This window comes from Triturus cristatus, chromosome 3_2, assembly GCF_964204655.1.
Source record: "Triturus cristatus chromosome 3_2, aTriCri1.1, whole genome shotgun sequence".
In the NCBI taxonomy this organism is placed as follows: Eukaryota; Metazoa; Chordata; class Amphibia; order Caudata; family Salamandridae; genus Triturus; species Triturus cristatus.
The window spans coordinates 700,554,454-700,580,321 of NC_140584.1; the positions used below are offsets into that span (position 1 = coordinate 700,554,454).

General features: G+C 42.3%; 1 protein-coding gene across 2 annotated transcripts in view; it reads left to right on the forward strand.

The window, feature by feature from the left end:
* DNAH7 (dynein axonemal heavy chain 7) overlaps nt 1–25,868 on the forward strand; it is a 1,967,826-nt gene that overhangs the window by 1,351,195 nt on the left and 590,763 nt on the right. For both annotated transcript variants that reach the window (XM_085648764.1, XM_085648765.1), the window contains exon 53: nt 14,349–14,441. In XM_085648764.1, the coding sequence (XP_085504890.1) occupies nt 14,349–14,441 (93 nt within the window). The remainder of the gene's footprint in view (nt 1–14,348; nt 14,442–25,868) is intronic.

Sequence of the window (25,868 nt, forward strand, 5' to 3'; positions counted from 1 at the left end):
GTGCGCCGCAGATTTTAGTAATGTTTGTGTATACCGTCGGAAGCGTCAGACTCAAACCCGCTCTGCTGACTCCTGTAGGTGATGAGCATCGCATCAGCCCCTTCGTTCCAAAAGCACTTCACCGCATTTAGACAGATTCAACCACATGCCACACCTCCCACACTCCATGGGTTTTAGACGAGGAGTCGTGCTCCTTGTGGTAGCTTGAGGGTACATGAAGTGTAGAAGTAGGTGCATGTTAGGCATGTGTTCTTTGTGGCGTGGCGAGGTTTTCGATGAGGTCAAATATGCAGGTAGTTTGCTTTTAACATTATTTTTCTTTGGGATTGGACAGGTTTGTTTTCAGGTTGCTAATGTGAATGCCGGCCGTCCTATAAATGTTGTTGCACACCGTTATTCAGTTGTATCCATGGCCTATAAAATCAGATATTTGAGTATTTTTCATTTAGACTGGTTTATGTTGGGTCAGAGCAATGCTAACTGTCCAAATGCGAATTATATCATTGTAATGTAGGTGCCATCATATATTCCATTCACAGGTGACATGTCACCGACTCTCCATTCGTGTCGTTTATAAACATGCATACTCTAGCGCCGTCTGTGTTCTCACTGTACTCCTCAGTCACTTGGAGAAATTAGTCATTAACAGATATGAAGTAGCTGTGAGGGAATATATTGTATCTACTTGATTGCAAAGTTAGCGGGTGGGTTATTCATCATTCCTATTTTCCTTGTTCCCTAGATAAGCAATGTCCTCTATGCACATTCATTCCACTTCATTCCACTTTGCTTTAGGGCGTTTTCTACGCATTCCACAATGTCATTTGTCAGTGTGTCCGAGCCAGATGGCAGACATTTCTGTAACTTTTCTTCGCACACCTTGCAGACCACGTTTAATATTCCAGGTGGGGCTTGTTTTCAGAATGTGTGAACTTTCGATTCTGGGAGAGTTTTGATAAACGGGTTCAGCTCTCTTTCTGGGTATTTGTTTGAGTCTCCTTGCAGATTATGGTAGCAGATGACATCAGATAAATGTCCGGGTCTTCCCTGAAAGTACATGGTGCCATTCGTTGTGACTGCTGCCCCTATCTGGTCTGCAGGATTGATTGTGGTGGCACATTTGTGACTTTAGGCCTGAATTAGGTCTTGGCTGGACTGCCGTCGTCCCTCTGTTTCCGTGGTTACAAGTACTCCATCGAGCTGACGGAGTCCCACTCACCTTATTTACATATGTGCTGGCTGAACCGCTGTCCATATCAACAGACTGTTTTCCGTCAAGTAAGCTGCACACCTCCGTTGATGCGACGGACTCCTCTGCTGGTTAACAGTACTCTGTCACCATTAGGCACCAAGCCTATTTAGATTTCTCCTTGCTGCTGGCATTGTTCTAGAATCTAATTCCCGATGAGTGAGTTTCTGTTGGAGTGGAGACTGGTAAGTACTACTTTTATGAATGTGTCACTACACATATATGTTGTGTTTGCTTCAAAAATATATGTTGGTAATGTGTTATGCCTTTTTTTTTTTTTTACATATTGCATAGCACCCAAACAACACACACTATTGAATGCACACCCACAGGCCCCACAACACCCACAAGCACCACAATAACATATTTTGTTTTGTGTCACACAGTCCTTGTGTTATGTACTTAAACAGAGAGGGTGCTTTATGTTAGCTGCCTTCAGAATTTGGCTTCCATGTGTCTGTCCTTTCAGTCAATGCCTGCTTCAAGTGTGCTTTGTGTTTTGGATTAGCCCTTGGTATGTTTTTGGATGCTTACATATTTTATGTTTACATTTTGCTTTGGTGATTGGCTAACAAACTAATCCCCCATGGTTTATGAGCCAGTACTCCTGGGTGCTCATGTCAAATTCAGAACATTTGAAGGCTTACTAGTTAATCTTGTGAGGAAGATTATTTAATAAAGGGTTCTGTGCTTCATCTCTTTTTCTAACTGGAGCCTCACCTTTAAAACTATTGTTTATGTCATTTGAGACATGTTTCTGTCAAATAGGTATTGCGGTCACTCATTTTTCCGCTTTTGTTTTCTGGAAATTAACACATGCAATGCTGCAATTTAATTTTTTTCTTCCTTTGTTCATTTTTCTGTTGAAAGAATTATACTTTTGCCAGAGCTGTGAAGAAAATGAGAGAGAAATGTTAATGTTAATTTCTGGCTTGAGTGCACACAAGCAAAGCAAAGGGGGCGTAGAGAAGCTTGCTTCCACCTAGGTCTTTCCCTGTGATAACTCAAAGGGGTCTATCAGAGTTATCCTGCAATTTCATCCAGCCCTCAACATTGTTATAGTTCCCAAACATCGGGAAAGACCTATGACCTCCATACTTGACTCATAAAGAGGTACATGATAGTTAAGAAGGCCATTGACATCAAGGCGTTTTTGAACACTTTCATAATGAAAAGGTCCCTTAACTTCACGAAGGTCTTAATGTCATGAACGTTTTCAATGGTATGAAGTACATAAAGGCTTCGATGTCATTAAGATCTTGATGTTGACACAAACCTCAGCATAAAGATTGTCATGTTCCATGGTGGTAGACCTATAGAACTGGCCTATATCTATAGAACTATAGGCCTATAGACCTGTCCCATGATTGAGTAAGAGAACGAGGTATAAAGGAGTCATAGCTTAATGAAGTTTACTACTTTCACATGCTAATTCATTATCCATTATGTTTTTTAATGGCTCTCTGGCTTTCCTACAGTAAAAGAGCTAAACTGTGCGGCAATCTCTTGCATTTCTTGCTCTTGTGAAATGTCAAGAAACATATAATTTGGAAGCATGAATATGAAAATAAGCTTTTTTTATTTCTTGTTCCATGTATTCTGGGCACCAATTTCTTGGTCATGGTCTTTGATTTAACAAATCTGTGCATTGTGGGAGTTATAGTCTTTGTTTTACGTAACCAACACATTTCATAACAGTTATTTATAAAGGAAAACTAAAGCACTGAACTTGTAATGTTTGTTGTAATTAGAACAATCCTTTCAACTGTTGTGTCATATATTACTATTAAAAAAAATCTGAATTGCAGTAGTGTAATTGAAGCTAAGTAAGTGATGAATGTACATAGAAACTCAAGAATTCCACCACCCAGTAAATGTGATTTCTCAAGGGATAGGGCAAGAATTTATTAGTCACTGATTGCAGACTTTATTCTACCTTAAATTTGATTTTGCCAGCAGATGGTCTAGAGAGTAAGTGTATGTATAAACACAACGGGGACTAATCCAATAAGGCCTAATACTTGGGCAGGGTCAATATCATAGTACAAAATCTATAGTATACCTCACTTGTCAATTGAAAGACTTTAGTTGAAAAACACAACTCATTAATCTAGTGTGTGCGAGTATTCATCTCATTTCATCATTGTTCAACTGATTTTTGCTTGTATTTTCCAATTTCTATGGTAATCTTATCTGTTTAGTACAGACAACACAAATATGTACAACATATAACACAAGTCTACATAAATCAAACATTACAAATAACAACTTAAAGAGATTATATACAAATCCAACCATTACTAGACTCTGTGAGTTATCAATAATGAGTACAAATAAGCTCACTCCAGGCAATGTATTACCCCTATTCTCCCATGGGGTTAAAAGTTTTTTTTATATACACACATATGTTGATGAATGATGAAATTAGATAAATACTCGTGCACACTAGATTAATGTGTTGTATTTTTTTCAACTAAAGTCTATCAATGGCCATGTGGGGTATTCTGTAGATTTTGTACTAGATAGTAAGTGGACATAAAAGTAGCATTTGTATATCCATCTCTCAGTCTTGTGTTAGCCAGTGTGTGTGCCTATATGTTGGTTTGTCGACATGGATACCTGACTCTTACTAGCTTGCCTTGCCGTCTCTTTAGCAGTTCACAATTCCTAACTCTTCGACTGGATCTGAGACCTTACTTACTGTCAAGAACAATTACACATATATGCAGACCTCCAGCCCCCCTCATCTCGTCCCAAAGACATATGGGGCCCCCTACAGATTTATCTGTTAGAACATGCCACTGACACGGACATTGCCACGGTTGCCTCATGACGACCAGCGTATGTTCCCAGCTGACGTCCTTTACCCGGGCCTATACATGTCGCACACTGGAGGGCAAGGGTCACTATGGAACACTATCGCAAGGGTTATAGGTCACAGCACTCCACCAGCATAGCTACAACTCGTTACACTACGCTACATCAGTAGAGCCGACTGCTGTTCACGTTTTTGGTGTTTGTAAGTGTTTGATATTACATGCATACAATGCTGATCCTGCCTATACAGCTGAATGCCCCTTCTAACGTGGCCGGCCCGGCAGGGTTGTAGGCGGCTTGCTGTGTAATCCCCTACCCCCTCTTAGTTCGCTATATGCACATTTGCAATGTCGCATTGCCGGCCCGATTGGGGTTGTAGGCAAGATGCTGAGATGTACACTTCTTGAAGGTTTATAATTAAAAAAAAAACAATTCCTAACTCTATTAAAAGTCCCACTTTCTCACATTGTTTGTCCCACTACTTGAATTATGTCTCCCACCCTGCTTACTCCCTTCTTCTGCAGCCTATTTTCCTCTCCTCCTTCCTTCTTGCCAACCACAGGCAGTATTATAGTAATGGCGCCCTGCCCCAGTCTATGCCATGGCATACCTGTAGCAAGGTGCATCTGGTGCAAATTGGGGCAGTGCGCCTTATTACTATCAATGTCCTGCCCACTGGAGCTGCAAACACGTGCCTGGCCTGTGGGCAGCACATTAGTGAAAGGCAAAGTGGCTGCTTCAAGCAGCCACTCCTTCTTTCACTATGCAGGGGGCATTAGTATGCACTTTAAAAGGGGAGGCAGAGATCCCCCTGCAGTCGAATGCAGTGTCGTGTCATGCGGGCAGATGACTGGGGGGTCCAGGACCCACTCTAGCCCCTCCAGTTTGCTGACCTCAGCTCACACTAACTGCTTCTCCTGACAGCCTCTTTGCCTCTGTGCCCATAATACAGATTGAGCACAGAGGCAACATGCTTCCCTCATTTGCACGGGCCATGCATGGGGTCACATAGGCAGATGACAAGCAAATCATTATCTTTCTTTATCAGAAAGCCTTGCTATCATTAGCATTATTTCCTGAATGATCAATTACTTAAAAGTGAATCCCAGTAAGACAGAGCTGCTACTTCTCAGCAAACGCAATGCTCATTGGAAGTTGAAAATGTGACCCTCTAGCGTGGGTCTTACTTCCACTACTCTACCAAAGATTACATTCCTTGGGGTAATCCTAGATGATTAGTTAGCTATGTAACTGCAGATAATCTCATCCTTAGTAACAGCTATCTCTCCTTTCACAACCTCAGATGTACTTTGCACATCTTCATAAAATCTTACATGCTACTTTTATCACTGCCTGCTTTTCCTCGAATCTGGACTTCTGCAACAACATCTATCTAGGTCTCCCTCTGGCTATCTTGTTGGCTAAAGGATTCCAAATAGTGCAGTTTCCCTTTTATATTATCTCAGAAGATATGACCATGTTTCAACTGCATCGCAGAGAGCTTCACTTACTTGCACTGTAGCAGTGGGTTCAGTTCTAAATCTTGTGCCTAATTCAGAAATCTGTTTCCATCTGTATCAGTCTTGTTTAGCATCTCTCTTCCAACTCTATCTGCCTTCTCATTTGCTTTGCTCAGAAGGCTTTCACCTATTGAAATCTTTGCAATAAACAAGACTTGCATTGACTGCTGCTTATTTCTATTTTTGGTGGCAAAACTATGTAATCAGCTAACAATTCCGGTTTGACCAACTCCACATTTGTTCACCTTTAGGAAAGCTTTGAAAACCTTTTTGTTTTATTAACTTGGCTTCTCTGAAGTCTGTCTTCTTGGTTAAGGTATGTCTCAGTCTCAAAAGACCTTTTGTTGTTACTACACTCTAGAAATACCAAATCAAACCGAACATGCACTCAACGTAACATAACACTTGTCTGCACCGGGCTGTATGTTGTAGTGACAGGGTTCTACGTGGTCAAGTGCATGGGTGCCTGCAGATCTGTACACGTGAGAGTCTTTTAGTCTTCAGGTCTACACACTTGAGGGGTTTCAGATGTGTTGGTTTGTGTTTGCATGGATATCTGTAGATACGCTTCTCTATCTGCATGTTTGTATTTGTGTGTAAATGTTAGAAATGGGGGTCTCTAGTTGGCAATGGTTTGCACCTTTGTCCAAATAGGGACCCTTGCGTCTAGTCAGGCTAAGGGGCTACACTCCCAAAATAACCCCTGCTCACCCCCTTGGTAACTTGGCACGAGCAGGCAGGCTTATCTCAGAGGCAGTGTGTAAAGCATTTGTGGACACATACAGTAATACAGTGAAAACACTACAGATGGACACCACACAGGGTTAGAAAAATAAGTAATCTTTACTGGACTTAACACAAGACCAAACGACAAAAATCCACAATACTGCAATCAAAAATAGACTTTAAAATGATAGCAAATAGCTTAGTTCACTTTAGATTGCAAATGCAACACTTTACTCTCAAAGTACCTTGGATGCATAACGCAAAACAAACAAAAGGGTCGCAGGGAAGGTGATGCGTCGGTTCCTTACACTCAGGGGAGTGGATGTGTCTGTTCCTTATTGCTGCACAGGGGAGTTGATGCTCGCTTTCTTACTGTGTGGGGTGGTGATGCGTCGGTTTCTTACTGCTCTCCGGTACGATGCAACAAGATGGCGCCTCGATACGATGCGACAATCCGGTGCTATACAACAAAATGGCATCTTGGTCACGATGCACCAACGTAGATGCGATGCGTGCATGCCAGATGGCCGTGCAGCGACTCGGTGATCTTCCGAGCCGCGACACGCTTCTCTGGTGATGCGGCGGCGACACGCTTCTCGTCATTGAGTCACGCTTCTAGCAACACGCAGTCTCTCAGAAGGCCCAGCACAACAGCAGGCACTTCAATTCCCAGCAAGGTAACTCATGGGGGGAGCTGGTGGTGAAGTCTTGTATCCCTGAGACTTCAGGCAGGAGGCAAGCTCAAAGTTCAAGCCCTTGGAGATCTTCTACAAGATGATGAAAAGCACACTTAGTCCTCTTCTCTTTTCTTTGGCAATGAAGCAACCACTGCAGGCCATCCCCCAAACACACAGCACAGGGGTAATCTCCTCCTTCAGCTTCCTGGTTCTTCTCTTCAGCAAAGGTTCGTCTTGATTCCCAGAAGTGATCTAAAGTTCTGGGGTCTGGGTACCCCTTTTTATACACACAAATACTTTGTCTCTGAAGGCAGAGAGTGTCTGTACCTAGTCCACACCAGTTCTGGGTGCATTCTGCCAGTGCACAACTTCTTCCTTTGTAAGTGTGTGCCAGGGTAATCGGACGCACCACAGGAGGTGGAACCAGCATTGTGTAACGCAGGCACAGCCCTATTCAGGCCCAGGTGCTGCTCCTCCCACCACTCCCAATGCAGATAGGTCTATTCAGCCTTGTGTTGACTCACCCTGTCTCCTGGAGCCACCCCAGCCCCTGTCACTTACAAAACAGATGTGGAATACACAACCTAGCAGAGGCAGGTTTGGATAGTTAGGCAAGAAAATACCTACTTTCTAAAAGTGGTATTTTCAAACACAGAATGTTAAAACCAACTTCACTAAAAGATGTATTTTATCATTATGAGTTCAGGCATATTAAACTCGAATTTCTACATAGTTCCCTGAGTCAGTTAGGATTATAAGATGTTATAATCAAACTGCCCATTCTGGCCTATAGGAACAGGTAGCCTTGCAATTGTGAAAAACTTAAATGGCTGTAATTCACTATAAAGACATGCCACACACATCAAGGCATGTCCTACCTTTTACATACAATGCACCCTTCCCTTGGGCCTACTTTAGGGTTGTCTGATATGTAGAAAAGAGAATGTTTGGGGACTGGCAAGTGGGTGTACTTACCAAGTCAACATGGCAGCACTAGGCTGCACACAGGCTCTGCAATGGCACGCCTGAGCCACAGGTTACAAGCTGCTCCGGTGGGTGGCACAATCAGTGCTGCAAGCCCACCAGCAGCATTTGATTTACAAGCCCTGGGCGCACACGGTGCACTGTACCAGGGTCTGACAAGTAAACCAAAAAAGGCAATCACGGAGTCACTAATCCATTACAACAATTTACAATAGGGAACACTTGCACTGTGGCACTGAATAGCAGTGGCACAGTGCCCACAGTATCTAGACCAGCAAAACATATAGCAAAATCACAGGAGGAAACAGCAAAAAATGGAAGGGAGGCCAACGCCAATGGTGTCAGGTCTAACAGTAATTTATGTAAATGTGTTCATGGATAAGTGAGTTTAACAGCATGTGTGAAGTCAAACCTATTGACTTTGGTAATGTTAGTTTTTTTGCGGATTGATTGTTCTGAGAATTGTTTTGACTAGCTTCACCACGTTTTTGGTGTATGATTTGAAAAGTCTTTGTTTCTTATTTAATTAAGTTTATAATTTAATTTACCTTTCATATTTTGGATAAATTGGAAAATAATGTTCCATCCCAAGCTCTTGCATCTTCCAGTTGATTTTATTAACCTGGATTATCTAATACATCTTAGGTTTGTGAGCCGAACTGAACACCTAAAATGCTCTACTCCTGACCGTAGGTCCTCCATTATTTTGCACTACCCCATGAGAACATAACTATTCATCTGTATATCAACAATCTTCTCAGATAGGATTTAGGTCTGACTGCAGACAACTTTGGCAGTCCACAAGACCACTTGTTATCAATTATTTGTTTTTAAAAACTGTGATATAGAGGAGTGCAGATGTTAGAGTGAGCTTTGTGTCGCCACCTTTAGCTGTTGGCCTCCATGTGTTTTTCAGGGTTTGCCATTGCTTTAATGGACTGCCAGTGAATGCCAAGGTATTTCAATGTCCCGTTGTGTTCCCATTTGGTGTTGGTGATGGTTCACCTAGTAGTCCTTTTGTTAGACTGCAAATGTGACTTGCAGCTTGTAGGTGAGACCCAGTATATGTTCTCTGATATATTTATGTTGCTGAAATGATGACATTTTAATTACTGATTTGTGTTTTTGTGTTTTTAGGACATGCTTGCTGTTTGGCTGATTTTAAAACACGGTTCTATTCAGCAATCGCCCTTTTCCTTTTTAGGTCTCGCCTGACCAGCGCTTTAGCGCTGGCTCTGGCGAGACTTATAGTAAGCGCGTTTTGGAAGTGCAAACAGTGGCTTTGCAGGCCTCCAACTACAGTGCATGTGACCCGTCCGGGCGCGCGCACCATTTGGAGTCCTGCAACCACTTGTTTGCTTTCACTTTAGCCGTGATTCATCGCACCATTTGGCAGCCTGCGTGCCCGCCCCCACTCCCCCTCCCACTCCGTCAGCTTCAGTGCGCGCTTGTTAGACCACACAAGTGCGGAGTTGTCACTTTGGTCACAGCTTGTCAACCTCGTATTGTGAATTACATTTCCGTGTGTTTTGAAAATAACAATAGCTTTTACTTCGCAGGGTTAATCGGCGAACGTATCACCCATGGGAATGTCTGTATTTTTCTTAAATTGCTGCCTTTTCTCTGACTATTTGTTTTAATTACTTTGTTTAAAAGCCAGCTTTAAGGCAATTGACTCCCCAGAGTGCAAGGGGACTAGACCGAAGCCGTCATCTGCATTTAAAAACACGGACAGGGGAGGCTTGGCTCGCACGTGATCAGGATGGATGGCACGGGATGTTTTGGTACTTCAGTATTCTGCATACCCAGCAGGCAGGCGGGGGCTGAAAAGTCAGTTCAAGACAGTACCACACGTTTCTCCTAGCAGTGCCACCAGTCCTCTCCTCTGCCACCCACGGACATGCTGGGGAACTCTTATAATAAGGGTATAAACTCAACAATCTTCAACATAAATGGAATAAACGGCCAAACATCTCGGACAACAAAGCAAGCGACAAAGAGATGCTACAGAACCGTCCTCAACAGTGAAACCGCATATATGGATGTTTTAAAACAGAAGCGACACAGGAGGTAGTCTTGAAACAATACCGACTGATGTAAGGCATGAAAAAGTAGAAAAGCTTCACACACTTCAGCTTTATTTCACCGCCATGAAAGAAAATAAACAAACACGCGTGAGGGCAAATACATCATGTTAAATTTATGTTAACATAGTTTCATTGTTGTATTTTTCAACGTGTGCCACCGGTACAAATAAAACAAACACGCGCGCAAAGAAGTGAAAAAGCTTAAGGCACTTTGGCTTTATTTCACCGCCATGAAAGAAAAGAAAACACGCGTACGCGGGCAAAAACATTTATTAAAGCTATTCATGTAAAAATTGCGTAGTGGTAGTCTTCATTATGGTCAGTTTAAACAAATGGACAGACCGAAAAACTGCAATAGTTGGAAAAGGAAACCCTAGTAAAAAAAAAAAAAACACTTCAAACATGCATGCTGCGCGCGATTCGCGCTAAAGAAGGAGGCAGCAGGGGGAGGGGAGACAGGAGGGGGCCTGCGCATGTTTCCCTTGTGGGAACGAGCAGGGGCACCATATGTTTGCAAGTTAATTACAAACATATGGTGTCCTTGCTCGCTCCCGCCAGGGGATAGCCACACGTGCACAGATTTCGCGAATCCTATGATGAAAAAGCTTTTTTTTTAATTATCCATTTTAATGCAGGGAGGTCCTTTTGAAATCTCCCTCACACAGGCCTGGGGATTAGGATAGGCATATCCTACCCACTTATGCTCTTTTTGTTTTAACTGCTCCCAACACGGTGTTCAGTGGGTAATGCATGTGCAGCAGAAATATTTCTGTGCTGGACAGCCAATCAGAGTGTAGCAACTCACAAATCGGCACCTGGATTTGAAAATTTCCAATGGAAGGACAGGAGAAAAAGCTACCTTGTTCATTGCTGTGCTTTTATTTAATGAACTAGATTTGCACACATCCGTGGATTCGCAAATCTGCAGAGGATCCGTGGATTAAAGGTCCAGATAACCCTAAATTTGAACCTCTTCATGCCCTGAATGAAACACTTTCTAAACAATCATTCTCAAAAGCTCTGAATGGATTTATACCAGAATCATGTAAAGGCACTTCCAGTGAGGTTTTTATCCCCCTTCCCCTGCCAAAAATTCAAAGAATATCTAACAAAACAAGCGCGCACTGAAGTTGACGAGGAGGGAGTGGGAGGGGGGAGTGGGGGCGGGCACAGTGCAAATGGTGTGGTTGAAAGCCCACAGCATGTGTTGTGCACATGAAAGTGACAATCCGGAAACAAAGCAGGCTGGCCGGCTCTGTGGTCTGCAGAGATCTTATCGGCGCTATAATGTCTCCACCATCAATGGGCCCTAAACACCGTCGATCACCCAAAGTGGCCATATGTTAAAGTGATGCTTCACTTTAATGGGTATTTTCCAGTTTGAATTCTCCCAGCTCTGCCCGGAAGAGAAACATTTTCGTTTCAAACTGCTGTGCCCAGGGCTGTTCTATTCACTTTATTTCTGAATGTGAAATCGTGCTTGCATTCAATTTGTGCACACAAACGAAATGGATGTGTTCCTAAAAGTAGGGCATAAATAAATTGAATAAATGCAACTTTGAGTCTTTCATTAAGGATGAAAGGTTGTAAGAGCGCCTGTGTCAACCAGGGAGGCCTTGAGGACACACAGCTGTGCTTTCAGAAACATGGTCCGAAACACGACTTGCTAATGATATGAATGTATTATTTTTTATGAGTGACTAAGTTTATATTTTGTGACTTGGAAATAGCACACACACACATCTAGTCAGGCGCAAAGGCAGCTTCCAAGAGTTAGCACATGAAAGTCCGATGGTTTGCCCTCAGCGATGCACGTTATGAGAGTCACTGGCCACGGGACAGTTTGTGGTTCATGAATGCAGCAAACAGCTGTGGTAAGAGATATAGTATTTGCATTAAGAGATATATTATGTGCAACGACTGATTACAGAATATGGGCCCTCCATATGTGCGGTCTGTGCGGAGACACAAATGTATAGCATATCTAGCTTTAAAAGCCACCTTATTTTTCGTATTTTACAGTGGCAGTGAGCTGCACTTTAAGCAGGACTTTGCGTGCCACTGACACGACCCCAGCCCTTCCAGTGTATCCAACGTGGTAACATGGATTTTTTTACTTTAACTAACAGGCGCCATTGTTTTCACCTTTTACAGTGGCAGTGAGTTGCACGTGAAAGCAGAGTTTGCCATTTCACTAATACTGCCCCAGCCCTTCCAGTCTTTCCAATGCACAATCCCACTACAAATAATTCCAGTACACTCAAAACCACATAATTACTATCCACATAATTCCACTGCACACAATGGCACGTAATTCCAGTACACACATCTGCGCTACACCACACATTTACGCATCACACAATTCCACAAGTAGCAATTTCAATCTAACGCACATAATTCCACTCCACATTCATGCACTCCGCTCCATAACACATGGGTAAAGCACATTGTCATTTACAGCGCCAATAGCTCTAACTCTCGCAAAAGTGAGACCTATGGCCATTGCACACAATAAATTCAACTTTGTAGCATGCCACATAATTCCAGACAATATAATGCTACTCCACACCATGCCACATAATCCCACACAACACCACACTATTTAATGCCACACAATTCTACATCACACAACATAATTACACTCCACACAATGCCACTCAGCGCTGCATAATTACACTCCACATAATAACACTCTACTCAATACAACACACCCCACATAAATGTACTTTATCCCACATACCAGCAATCCACATAAATGCTCTCCACACCATGACACATAATTCCAATAAGCATAATTTCACTCAACGCCACACAGTTCCAAGCCACACAATTCAACTCCACACATTTCCAATACATAACGCACAATTCCATACGAAACAACATATATCGAATACACAACAAAATTCCACAACACACTACATATCCCCAATCCACACCGCATATTTCCACATCGTGCCACAAAATTTAACAGCTCACCACTCATGTGTGCCGGGCGCGCGCACCATTTGGCAGCCTGAAAGCACTCGTTGTCTTTCACTTTCGCCTGTCACACAGCCGCGCTTTGAAGTGTGATCGCGATTGCGATCACTTACATTTCGCGGGCGCTTTGATGTTTTCAGTGAGCCGCGCGGCCACTGAGGACATCAAAGCGCCCGTGAACACCATTTGCCACCCCCACCTCTTCAGCCAACTTACTCGCCATGTCTGCTCTGGATTCTTGTGCCTCTTTTTGAAACTCAGGAGCAGTAACATTGTCGTGGTGTCACTAGTTTTTGTTTGTAAAACATAAATAAAACGCATTGTCAATTACAATGCCAATAGCTCAAACTCCCGTAAATGCGAGACCTATTGCATTGCAAATGCTTGTTTGCTTCACGTTGCTATCATGATAACGTTATTGGTTTGTTGATTTGTGTTCACAAATTAAAGACGTGTGCTCACATAGACTTTTTTAAAGATGTAAAGAAAATACTGTCCCTTTGTCAAACGTTTCTAGTATACAGCATGTTGCTCTGGTTGGCTTTTAAGTTCTCAGCTTTGCACTGCTAATGTAATCTGTTCAGCTTCTCCCGGCTCTTATACTGTGGTAGCCCAAGATGTTGCCTCAGTGGGGTATTTTCTAACTAGGACGCCCAAGGAGCAACGCACACATGTCTCCAAAGCTAGACCCATTGGCTTTAATTTTCCTTCTGCATGATCAACATGGTTCTATGAAGCTGCTGGTTGCCTGTCACTCATGCTATAAAGAAAGGATGCTAAGTAGTTCTAAATGTTAATAATAATAAGTAGTATATGTATTACCTGAGATAGAACATACAATTGAGAAATATATCGAAAAAAAAATCCTTGGTCACGTTAATGTAATGAATTACAGCTTCTGAACCTGTGGTAACATCGTTTTTTTTTATCACGCCATATAACAAAAAAAAAGTGATTAACCTATTTAAGAAGCTAGATTGTTTTGTTGATAATGCATTTATGATCGCTACAATCAATAACTTGTCGGTCCAGAGATGCATTTGTACTGAACGCATATTACAGCCACCACCATGCTCCCTTCCATTATCTGTCGAGCCGCGTCTTCTTGGTCTCGCGGCTATTTGCAAATCTTGGACGGCTCTGAATTTCCCCACGGGACCACATTTCATGTGCTCACTCACTGGAATAAATATTCACATCAGGAATGCTGTTCAACTGACAAAGCCCAGCAGGCAAGTCTCCATGCCGTAGCATTGCGAAAATAAGTGACAAATTAAATAAAGCTAACCTGCTGTGTTTGTGCTTGCAGGAACCACACCACGAGCCGCTCCCGGCAGAGTGGCAAGAAAAAGTGGGCCAGTTTCAAAGGATGCTCCTCATTCGCTGCTTGCGGCCCGACAAAGTAAGTATGGTTTTAGATTACAAAACGCCTGGGCCTGGCACACATCGCTTGTTTAAGCAGCACATCAACACACTTTTTTCTTTGTAGCAATAATGTGTGATGCATAATAATATTTTCATTATCACACTGTTTGTTTTTGAAGTCGGATTATGAAAAGGTGAAAACGAAATCTAATATGTGCTTTATTTTCAGGAAGTCTGAGTACCTGGAATAAAGTATATGAATACCACAGAAAAATAAAGCTTTCTATTTCACAAAGTCTGGAAAGAACAACATTGAATTAAAAGCAGTGATTTGTCTGCATAAAATTTTAATAATAACGGTACTGTGGATTAACAAGGCTGCCCAGTCTTCATTCCCCTCACATCTCTTTTTGTCACCTCTCTGCACTTCTGTTTACTTAGTTTGTGGTGAAAGGCAGGCCTTTCTAATGGATCCTTTCCATGCATATTCATTGACTGAACGCTCTTTCCAGGACTTAGACTGGAGCTGGAAACCTTTAAAAACCTACACACGTCACCAACACTGGAGGACATTCCAGGATACCACAGACAAACCCACGCGATTGCATAGCTACGTGAATGCATAGCAAGTGGCCTACATCCATAAAGAACACCCAGCCCTTGGTGACCCAGTTCCTTTTTTTTGCTCATATCTTCATTGATGTAGGGTCCAAAGCCGTCACATTTTTTCAGTTTTGAGTTTGAGTTCATCAAATGCTGTTTCTAAATTTTAGGTTATGTCTCCCTATATGTCCTCAGGTTTTAAGTCATCTTTCAAGAGCCTCTGACTGATGTCAGTCTTGGCTTCACAGTTGGGGTGCTTATATTGTTATATAGACCCATGATGCTGCTTCTTGCTTTTTGTGTGCACTTATGCACCAACTTGTACCTGATTTCGTTCTGGGAGACATTTTCCACACAGAAAGCACACAGTATAAGAGAGACCACAAGACCATGGTAAGAAAAGGAAAAAAGTTGAAGGAAGGGACATGTTCTTCCTCTGAACATAGTCCAGTTCTGAAATCTTTGCAAAAAACAGATTTCCCTATTGCTAGTCCTTATGCAGAATAAGTGATGACTATGCTGGAGATTTTTAGCAGGGCCCTTCTGACATAGCTGTTTAATTCATTATTATACCTTTAGCAGTCCTTCAGACCATTGTGATGATGGTAACTTCGACTTTGGTGCCAGTTTTGTATTCCTCAACCGGTTCGGTGACTCCTTTGAGTCCTGAGTCAGTGTTGAAGTTAAAAGGAATGCTAGTGGAGAAGTCTGCTTTGACACTGGTTGGGAACATCTGCTTCAGCACAGGATTCAGCACTAATGCCGAAGTCCAAGTCAGGTTTAGTATTGGCTAAGCAAAAGACTGCATCTTAGCTGAAAGAGTCTTGTTTTCTGGATATTCATAAGTCTTTTGTCAAAGAGGCTTTGCACAGAATGTATGAATTATGTGGTTCGGATTCTAATTTAATTTAAATGTGAAATTGGTATTGGGAGAGAGACTATAGTGATGACAGTGAGGCTGGCAATTTACTTTTCTCCATTAGACTTGTACACAACTCTTTTGGTGGACCTACAACATGCTAGTGGGCTTTACACATCCCCTGAATTGAACTTTTCTGCTCCTGAAAGATTGGTCTAGCTGAACAGAACCAATTTTTATATGTTATTAAAAAGTCTGCATAGTGCTTGTCAATTCAGATGCATAATATGGAGCCCAGGTCTTCCCTGTTTGCTACGACTTTGGCTGGTAAGCAGGTTGCCCATAAAGTATAGTTAAAGTTGTTGGCTCAGAAGTATAGAACTGCACTACTCTTCACTTAGCTTATCATCCCACTCCACTGAATTTGCTTGTTCAAGCTCTGGCTCCGAAGTTAAAAATAAGGGAGATTCCTTCTATCATACTAGTTGGAGAGTCCAAAATGCTGAATACATTAAGCAGGAAGGTGTTTGTTCTGGGCAGTAAAGCATTAAAATCCACTTATGCTAGATGCTCTTTTGCAAGGTACACCTATGTACTCTCGAAACATGCCCGCACATGGGGAATTTGTTTGCAGAGTTGTGCAAGGATGGTATGGACATGTATCAGAGGGTCATGCTATCTGAATTGGATAAATTAGACTCTGTGATTCATGCTCTGGGGTTGGCAATCATTCCGTGCAGCCATTCATAGTTACTTACAACTGGTTTCTGGGAGGACACCCAGTCACAGTTACTGGACATGCCATTTGTTAGCCATCATTTGGAGAGAGAGCGGGTGTGTCCACAGAAAAGTCAAGAGCACTGAGATTGCCTTCACTAGCTCAAGCATTTCACCATCAGTTCCGCAAGACCTGAGGCTCTGGTGATTAGTTCTGCAAAAACCAGATGCAGCACAAGCTGCTGCAGCAACATTAGCAGCCGCCACCACCCTCTTTCAGGAAGAGAAGTTCAGGGAAAGGTTGGCATCAAAATGCACCATCTTCTTCTGGAACTCCCACTTACTAAGGCATTGCATCATCACAAGATGCCATTTGCAGGTTTGTTGTTAAGTGTTTTAACCAGTGATGGGGGGTAACCTCAGACCAGTATGTCTTGCAAATTATTGCCAAGGGTTCTTCTTTGCCATCAATTTTGAAACTGCCATCTGGTCCTCTACGTGCCTTCAATCATCCCCCCACACACATACAGGCATATTGATGAACGAGATAGCCAAGTTATTAGTACAGGGAACTTTCAATGTACCATCTTGTTCTCAGAGATAGCAAGGCTGGTATTCTTGTTATTTTGTTATTGCAAAGAAAGGAGGGAGTCTAAGACTCATTATGGATCTTACGTTAGTCAACAAATTCCCCAGAAGGCAGAAATTGGTGATGGGTACTCTTGCACCTTTCTTTTCTGTTCCATAGAATTAAGAGTGATAGAACAAGAAAGCAAGGCCCGGCACGGACTGTCTAGACTGCACCTCACGTATTAATCATTAACATTAAAATATCCCGTTCACAAATCCTCTGGCACTTGCCGCCGTTTAGTGCCACTGTTCGACAGATTCCAGACTTGTTGTACGTAAGGAGGTGCACCAGGAAGAGAAGTCCAATCTCATAAATTTTGTAATGAAATCCTTTATTTATCTATCTTCAGACTTAAAGATACAATCCAGCCAACGCGTTTCGTTCCAAAACTCTCGTGCAACTTCGTCAGGGCTTTGAATTTCATTAATTTCGTAATCTCCCTGCGGTCTGGAAAAAAAACAGACCGCAGGGAGATTACGAGATGCACTTATCACGGTGACGGACATGGGGCTCAAGGATGCCCATGGGAATTGATAAACAGCCGGCAAACAATGCTGGAATATTGGTGTAATGAATGAATATTGGCCTTAATAAAATTCAAAGCCCTGACGAAGTTCCAGGAGTGTTTTGGAACAAAACGCATTGACAGGATTGTATCTTTTAAATTTGAAGATTGAGTCAAGTGTGGTTAGCTTTGTTGCATCTTGTCTCCATATGCCAGTTTCTCAGAACTACATGATGTTTTTGAGGTTTACAGTATTAAATCAACATGAAAATTTTTCAGTCTTTCTGTCCTTCCTTTCGGGTTATGTTTGGCCCCCTAAGTACTTGCAAAGATTCTAGCTGTGGTGGTAGCTCATCTTCACCAATAGGGTATTCAACTCTACCTGAATTTGTATGGCTGGCTTCTGAAGGCCAATTGGCAGGATATCCTGTTGAGAAATCTCTGAATTACGATACGTTTTTGGAGTAGTGGAATTTTTGTAGAAAATTACAAAAAGTCTCAACCAATTCTATCACAAAGGACTCAATTCATTGGGGCTTTGTTGGATACTTCACTCACACAGGCCTAACTTCCAGAAGAGATGTGCTTTACAATTGCTTCAGTAAAAGCAGACTTCAGTAAGTGTGTGTCAGAATGCGTAGTCATTACTAAGATTTCTCTGTCTGATGGCTTCTTGCATTTTCTACTAGTCAGGCTTGCTTGAGATGAGACTCATGCAGTGGTGCATTTGGCTGCAGTGGAGACATTATTATTGTCAGTTAAATGACAGGATTGTTCGCAATGTGCAACTATTGCCAGGTCTCCAGTTGGAGACTTTGTTCAAACGGGATCCCTTCATTGTTGGGTAGGAAGGGCTCATCTGGTGTTCAAGTCTTTCAATGCCTTGTGGACAATTCAGGAGAGGAAATTAGGAGGTTTGGAGCTAGCTCTCAAAGTTTTCTTCCTTCCATTATGGGTTAGGAAATCCAGATTACTACAAACCACACCTGACCAGTGCATTATCAGAAAAGGCAAGGAAGTGTGGGGTCTCGTGTTCTGTGTCAAAATGCAATGAAGACTTGGTTTTGGGCCATCGGCAGAGGTGTTGGTCTGTCAGCAGTTCATCTAGTGTGAAAGGGCAACGTGTCGACTGAATATTTAAGCAGGATATTATTGGTCAATTACAAAAAGAAGATTTTCTGAGAGGTATTGATACCAATGTTTCAAAGCTAGTTGGTTTCCAGTCATAGACCTGTTTGTGATTTATTTTAACAGAAAATTGTCCTGTCCTATAATGTAGACAGTTTCCTGTGCAAGGGCCATTGGGAGAAATTATGATGATAGACTCGGATTTCCCCCCAGGATTATGCCTTTTTTCTTTTCCTCCAATACCTCTTCTGCCTGCCAACGGTGATACAGAAAATTTAGTTTCATCGCACTCAAGTATTCTTGTTGGCTCCCCATTGGGCCAGGGGAGCATGGAACCAAGGGCCGCCTTCAACTCTGTCATTGCGCTCTAATTCATCTTCCTGTTTTTGGAAAAAGGCTTTTGTTTCATACAGGTAGAGAGATTCTTCATCACAATCCTGAGGATTTAAAGTTTTATGCTTGGAATCTAAGAGGTTAATGTTAATTTATCTACCAGAGGAGATTCTTGAAGTTGTTCTCCCTGCTGAGGCTGTGTATTCTAGTAGGTGGTCAATCTTTTCTTTTTGGAGTAGCGAGAACACTGCAGATCATCTTAAGGTGGATTTACTGCATGTTCTGGTTTTTACATCCTGTTTGGCTGAAAAGAGTCTGAATAACAGCACAGTGGAGGTGTCTGTAGCAGCTGTTGTTGAGAAATGTTTGTTCTCACCAGATTAGAGATCTACGTTTAAGGTCCCTTTTCTAGCTCATTTTCTACACATATTGCAGTGTAAATATCCTCTCATTCCTTTTGTTCTTCCCGATTGGGATCTGAATTTGGTTCTTACTTTTTTAATGGGACCACCTTTTGATCCTCTAGATACTAGCCCTCTCAAATATTTGTCATGGAAGACTGCACTTTTACTTGTCAACATTTCTGCTTCAGGGAAGTTGCATGCGTTATCTACTTTTCCTTCTTTTACACATTTCCTTAGGGTGAAGGTAGTTTTGAAAGTAAGTCTATTTTTTGCATAAGACATTTCTGAATTTCATACCTCGTAGGTGATTTTTTTTGTTGTCTTTATTTTATCTTCCCCTTCAAAGGAGATGTTAAGTAGTGTTGGCCCCCTAGGAAAGGCATTGGGAAACAGACAGTCTTGACATGGGTATCTTTGACTGCTGGACAGTGTTATAGACTGGCTCTTCCTGAAGGTTGCCATGCGTGTTCCACTATGGATACTGATGCAATGTCAGCAATCCTAAGGGGTGTTCCATGCAGTAAATTTGTAAGGCAGCATCATGGGATTTAGTGTAGCCTTTTGCTAGACGCTAGTGTTTGGTTTCTGAGAAGAGAAAACAATCTCAGTTTAAAAGTATGGTGTTACAGTCCTTTCCTTTCCTTTTTTATTTTCTTCCTAGCTCCTCCTGCTGCTTGTTGCCATAGTATTGGTTCAATCAAGAAAGCTGTGGGAGCTAGAATGCATTAGAAGAACAAGCTACTTACCATCTGTGATGGTCTTTCCTATGGATACTGGAGCTCCTGCAGATTCTTTGTGACCCTCCCATGCACCTTTTGAGATATTAATGTATGTGTTTCTTTATTATTTTGACTACGTCCTATAATCTGTTGTCTTGAATGAAACATGGAAAAATATTGAGGATAGAACTAGGTTACCCATGTCTTCATGGCCTTTATGCATTTAAGACATCACTCCCAATGGAGTAAGACAGGTTTGTCTATGATGGTGGGGGATGCCACATAGCATTGGTGATGCGTAGCTGTTGAAAGATTTCTAGAACCAGTCTGGATCCTGCAAAGGGGTTTAATCAAGGAACCAGCAAAACCCCTCCTACCTATCAACAAGAACGTTACTGAAGGTGAATAACTTCATTCTGTCATTTGACCTGATCTCTCACTTCAAGATACTTCTAATAGCTCTTAAAAAGTGCATACTCAAACCTATAAGGGTAGCCTGATGCTAATCTTAGAGTAACTACTGAGTTATCAAGCAGGTAAAAGAAGAATGTTTTTGGCAACTTCATAAATCTAAGATGGTCAGCAGTTTGTCGCAAATAAATAGAGAGATAATCCAGTGATTAACAGTCACAACTCTGAAAGTATAACCTCTAATATGCTCATGGTTATAGAATGGAATGCTTAATCTTCTGGAGAAGGATGCGCACAAAGTGCTAATAGGTTGATAGATGACAAATCTGAGATTGAATGGTTATGAAGCGCTTGATGCACCAAGTAGAGGGATTTAAACTGAATTCTTGGTTCTATAAGTAGCCTTTGTGGTTCCTCCCTAAAAGAAAACGTGGAAGTCTGTTTATCCAGGCTGAACATTTTTCTAATTGCCCAGTTCTGAATTAGCTGGAGCCTATAAATCTGTTTGTTGGGAAACCCAGGTAGAGACTTTGTAGTAATCAAGGTCTCGGCATTTTAATGGCCTTATATGCAAGTTGATGAGCAGCAAGAGGTAACACATGGGTGTGACTTTCCTCCGCATTTTCAGAAAAAGAAAACAGGTTGACATAACCTTGTTTATGTTCAGGTCAAAGGAAAGGGATTTCTCCTCCTAGACCTAAAGGCTTTGTCACTGACTAATAGAGCAGGTCGAACGACCAGCTTGTCACTCCACCAAGTACAAGACCATTCTGCAATACATCTGCCTAAGACCAGAACCTCGATCTTATCTGGGTTTAATTTTAGTTCATTCTTGTTCATCCCAGAAGCCATATCAGTGAGGCAGAGTTTAAACTGGTCATTAGTGTGGCTGAGCGGTACATTCAACTGTATGGTAAGCTGGGGGTTCTCTGTATAGATCAAAAAAGTAAACTCATATGACTTGATCAAATGGGCTAAACAGGCAACATACAGGTTAAACAGAGATGGGCTAAGAGGGGATCACTTGTGTAACCTAGTTAGTAGTAGAATAACCAGAAGAAATCTTAACTTCTTAGGTTCTGTCCTGTAGTTGGGACTGAAGCCAATTCAAGGCTGCAACTTGTATACCAATTTCTTACAATTGTCTCAGCAGATTGTAATGAAAGATGTGGTTGAAGATGCCCAAAATGTCTAAAAGACTGAGACCATTCAGATGCCTCCATCCAGTTCATCCACTTCCTATCTCAGTGGTCATGCTAGCTAATGAACAGAAACCAGACTTAGCTGGGCCAAATATATGATTATTGTCCAGAATAAAATATGATAGTGGGTTTAACATATTTCTCCCTACACTAATAGAAACTGGAAGAGAAAATCATACAATAATTGGGGGCGGGGGGAGGGGGGGCGGTATTTGCAGATGTTAATTTTTCAAAATAGGAGGGTTATTTGCATCCTGTAGGAGAGATATTAGCATCCCTCCCAGTACACAGTGCCAAAGCTGAATCCAGAAAAGCATCCAGAGAAGTATTAGACAGTTCTATGATCATAGGGGCAAGTGTACCAGTGCCCAGAAGTAGAATACGAGTGGGGGCATACATCATAGGAAGAGACTGACTTAACTGAAAAAAACAATTATTTGCCTAGTTCTAGGAACAGCAGTACAACATCACCAAGGTCAGTTTGAGTCTATCAGTTCACAGTAGCATAATTGTCAACAAAAATGGTGATGAAGGAGAAGGATGGGCAGATATTAGGAGATGTACGTAATTTTGTGAATTCACACAGTTCCTGGCATTAGTTGGGGTGGGGTATTACAATTGGGAAAAGAATAAATGATTTTAAATGTATGTTTGAGTTTTGACGTAGCCATTTATTTTTCACTGTAAATAGTTTTAGTTTGCCTAATCTGCACTTTGTAATTTTTCAAAGCAGTTGTGTACTTTAACCTTTTTATCCTCATCGTAATCCCTCCTCCAACTCTGTTCCAGTTTTTTAACATTACAATTTGAGATCAGCTAACACTGTAGAGAACTAAGGTTTAGAAGAATCAGACCCACAGTTCAAAAATTACTTAATGGGTGAATTTGCGTCAACAGGGGTCTCAACCCATGATGTAAAACAATCATTCAAGGAGTGCTGATCGGTCTTAAAGTCTGAGAGCACATGGGAGTCTATTGCCTGGATTAGGATCTACTAGCAGATTTTACTCCACATCCTGCCTGATGTTATTTGCCTATGGGCCGAGTTTGGGTTTTAACCTGCAGTACCCAGATGAATTCATGATCATGCCAGACCAGTTAATAGATATCCCATATCTGATAGATCTTTGAAGTGGAAAATATAAGATTTGGTATTTGGCCATGATATGTCCGGGCTGGGTTGCGAGTTGTTCTAAGCCTCGAGTCAAGGGATCATGAACGTGCAGATGGTCTTTCATGCTTGGTAATAGGGAGTGCAATGTTTATTTATCTGAAAAACCACCTCCTGAAGACTATGCAGCAGAAAGGGGTTACTTGCTGTGAAGACAGCTGATGCGGGGGGCAAGATGGCGGCCGCGTGATTCCGAGTGAAGGTCGCTCCCGCTGCCGTGTCTGAACAGCAGTCTCTAGCATACATGCCTATCGGTTAAAGACAAGCCTTTCTCCGGTCTATTTCTGCGATAACTGCGATATCTTACTTCCGACGGAGTTGCTATCTTGGCTCAGTTCGATTCTAACCCAGGAGTAAAAGAAAACCCATGCTTACCGTCCTCTGTGTGCACCAGCCCTGGCTACGGGTTGTCTCCGCCTCTCTGAGCCGCGCGCACCTGAAGGCTTGGCGGGTGTGGCTCGCGGTGGAAGGGAGGAACGAGGATTCCGTGTTTGGTAGGATGCCTACTCGTAAAAACGGAAACTCTGCTGCTGCAGCGAAACTGACAGGAGAGCCACAGATGGTTGGTTCTGGTGTTGGGGGGAAGAAAAATCTGGCTGCTGACAAAACGGATATCATCGGCAAGTCAGAGAAGAAGGGGAAACCGACGGGAAGGACCCCAGCGGTGAGTGCGAGTAAAGCCTCCTTGGTTAAAGGAAAGCTAGGAGACAAGGCGGACAAAGCCTCTGAGAGACCATCCTGTAATAACCCCGCTAAGGCTGTAAATCAAACAGGAACAGCATCCTCTATCTTGGAAAGTGCTGTATTGGTGAAAACGCTAACAGTCCCTGAGATGTTTACCGGAAAGAGCAGGGTAGTTAAAAATCAGCCAGAGGTCTCTACAGTATCTCCTACACATACTGCTATACATACTGTAGGCTCGCTAATAGAGGGAAATGAAAATTCTTTGGATTCGGTGACTGAAATGAATGAAGGGGATGCTAAAATGGCTGAGGGACAGGTTAATATTGAATGCTCTTCGGGACTACCAAATGCTGAAGTTCCCCAAACAAACGGTGGAGTAACCAATAGAGAGAAACATGAGGGGTTAGATGACTCCGCCGCAACTTCTCACATTTTTCAAACCCCCATAGGCGGGAGGGCAGAAAAGAACAGGGGTCCCCCGCTGGAACTGATTGATGGGGACAGCTTCTTCTCTGTTGCAGAAGAGTCAGATTCTGAGTCTGAGGAAGGGTCGATAATTGAAAAATCAACTTCCAGTAGTGAACCTGATAGCCCCCCGAGAACGGCGAGCACTTCAAAGAAGGCCTCTACCCGGGGCAATAACCCCAAAACTGCTTTAAAGTGCGGTTTAGAGGATGAGGATACCGATGGCTCAGAAATCAGCAATAAACTTCAGTGGGACTATTCTCAAGTTGCAATGAGTTTGGCAGCTGTAGTGGAACCTAGTGCTCACAAAAAGAAAGGGGAAAAAAATAGCGAAGATCATGAGGAATTTAATTCTCCTCCTTCTAATTCTGCGATTTATGCTTTGTTAAAGTCAATACAGGGGAGGCTCGACAAGAACATAAAAGGGCTCAACTCGCTACAATGAAGATCCAGGGCGCTATTCGAAGAAACACAAAAGCATGTTCTGAGGTCATTGCTCGGACCACTGCATTGGAGGAAAGAATTGTCGATCTTGAGATAGGATTACAAAAGACTGATATCAAAACCACTTCAAATGATGATAGACTGGCTGATATAATGTGGAAACTCGAGGATTCCGAGAATAGACTTCGAAGAAATAACCTCAGACTATTGGGAATAGAAGAGAATGTTGAGGGTGTGGATATTAGAGGTTTTGTTTTAAAATTATTTAAAGCTGCCTTTCCAGAACTTTCCCAATGGTCATGGGACTCGGAGATTCAGAGAGTCCATCGATTTCCCTTAACTTTGAAAAAGAGCCCAGAACCGGGAACCAAACCAAGAGCAATCCTGATTTTTTTGGGGAATTTCTTATTGAGACAAGCTATCTTTGAGAAAGCCCGTCCTGATGCCAAAAGATCTGCAGAAGGGCATACTTTTTTTGTTCGCCCTGATTTCTACCACTCAACAGTTGAAAGGAGATGGCGACTCCGATCACTGATTACTCCTTTTCAAAAGAAAGGGTGCAAGGTGTTCTTAATGAACCCCGCACGCCTGAAGGTTATATTTTCTGGCAGAACACGGGTATTCACATCAGAAATTAAGGCTGAAGAATATCTTAAAGGACTTGGGGAAGGCTAAAGATTTCATTAATGTATTATATATGGTTTTTTTTCATTTTTTGTCTTTATGGTATGCTGAATAACGGATTTTAGAGGCGGGGAGCGGCCTCGGGTCACTCGGGCAAGGGAAGCCATCATATGGGTCAACTGACCTATTTTGCCTGTATTTGGGGGGGTAGGGGTGAGCTTTTGAGGGGTGAGGGGCTGCGGACAGAGAATTGCTTTGGGAGAAATCAGGAGTTGATGGTTATGATAATTCAACTAAAGCTGAGTTTGTGTAAAGGATTGAGAAATGGCTACTGGATGTATCTTTCTTTTTTTTCTGTATGGCTAATTTAAGAATGTTATCAATAAATATTTGTGGACTTAATAATCCGTCCAAGCGACGCCGGATAAGGGAAGATTTGCGCTTCCTGCGGGCAGATGTTCTCTGTCTACAGGAAACACATGTCGAGGCCAGTCAGCATAAACTTTTGGAGATTGAGGGATTTCAACTTGTGTCTTGGACTAAACTTGAGGCTAAGACCAAGGG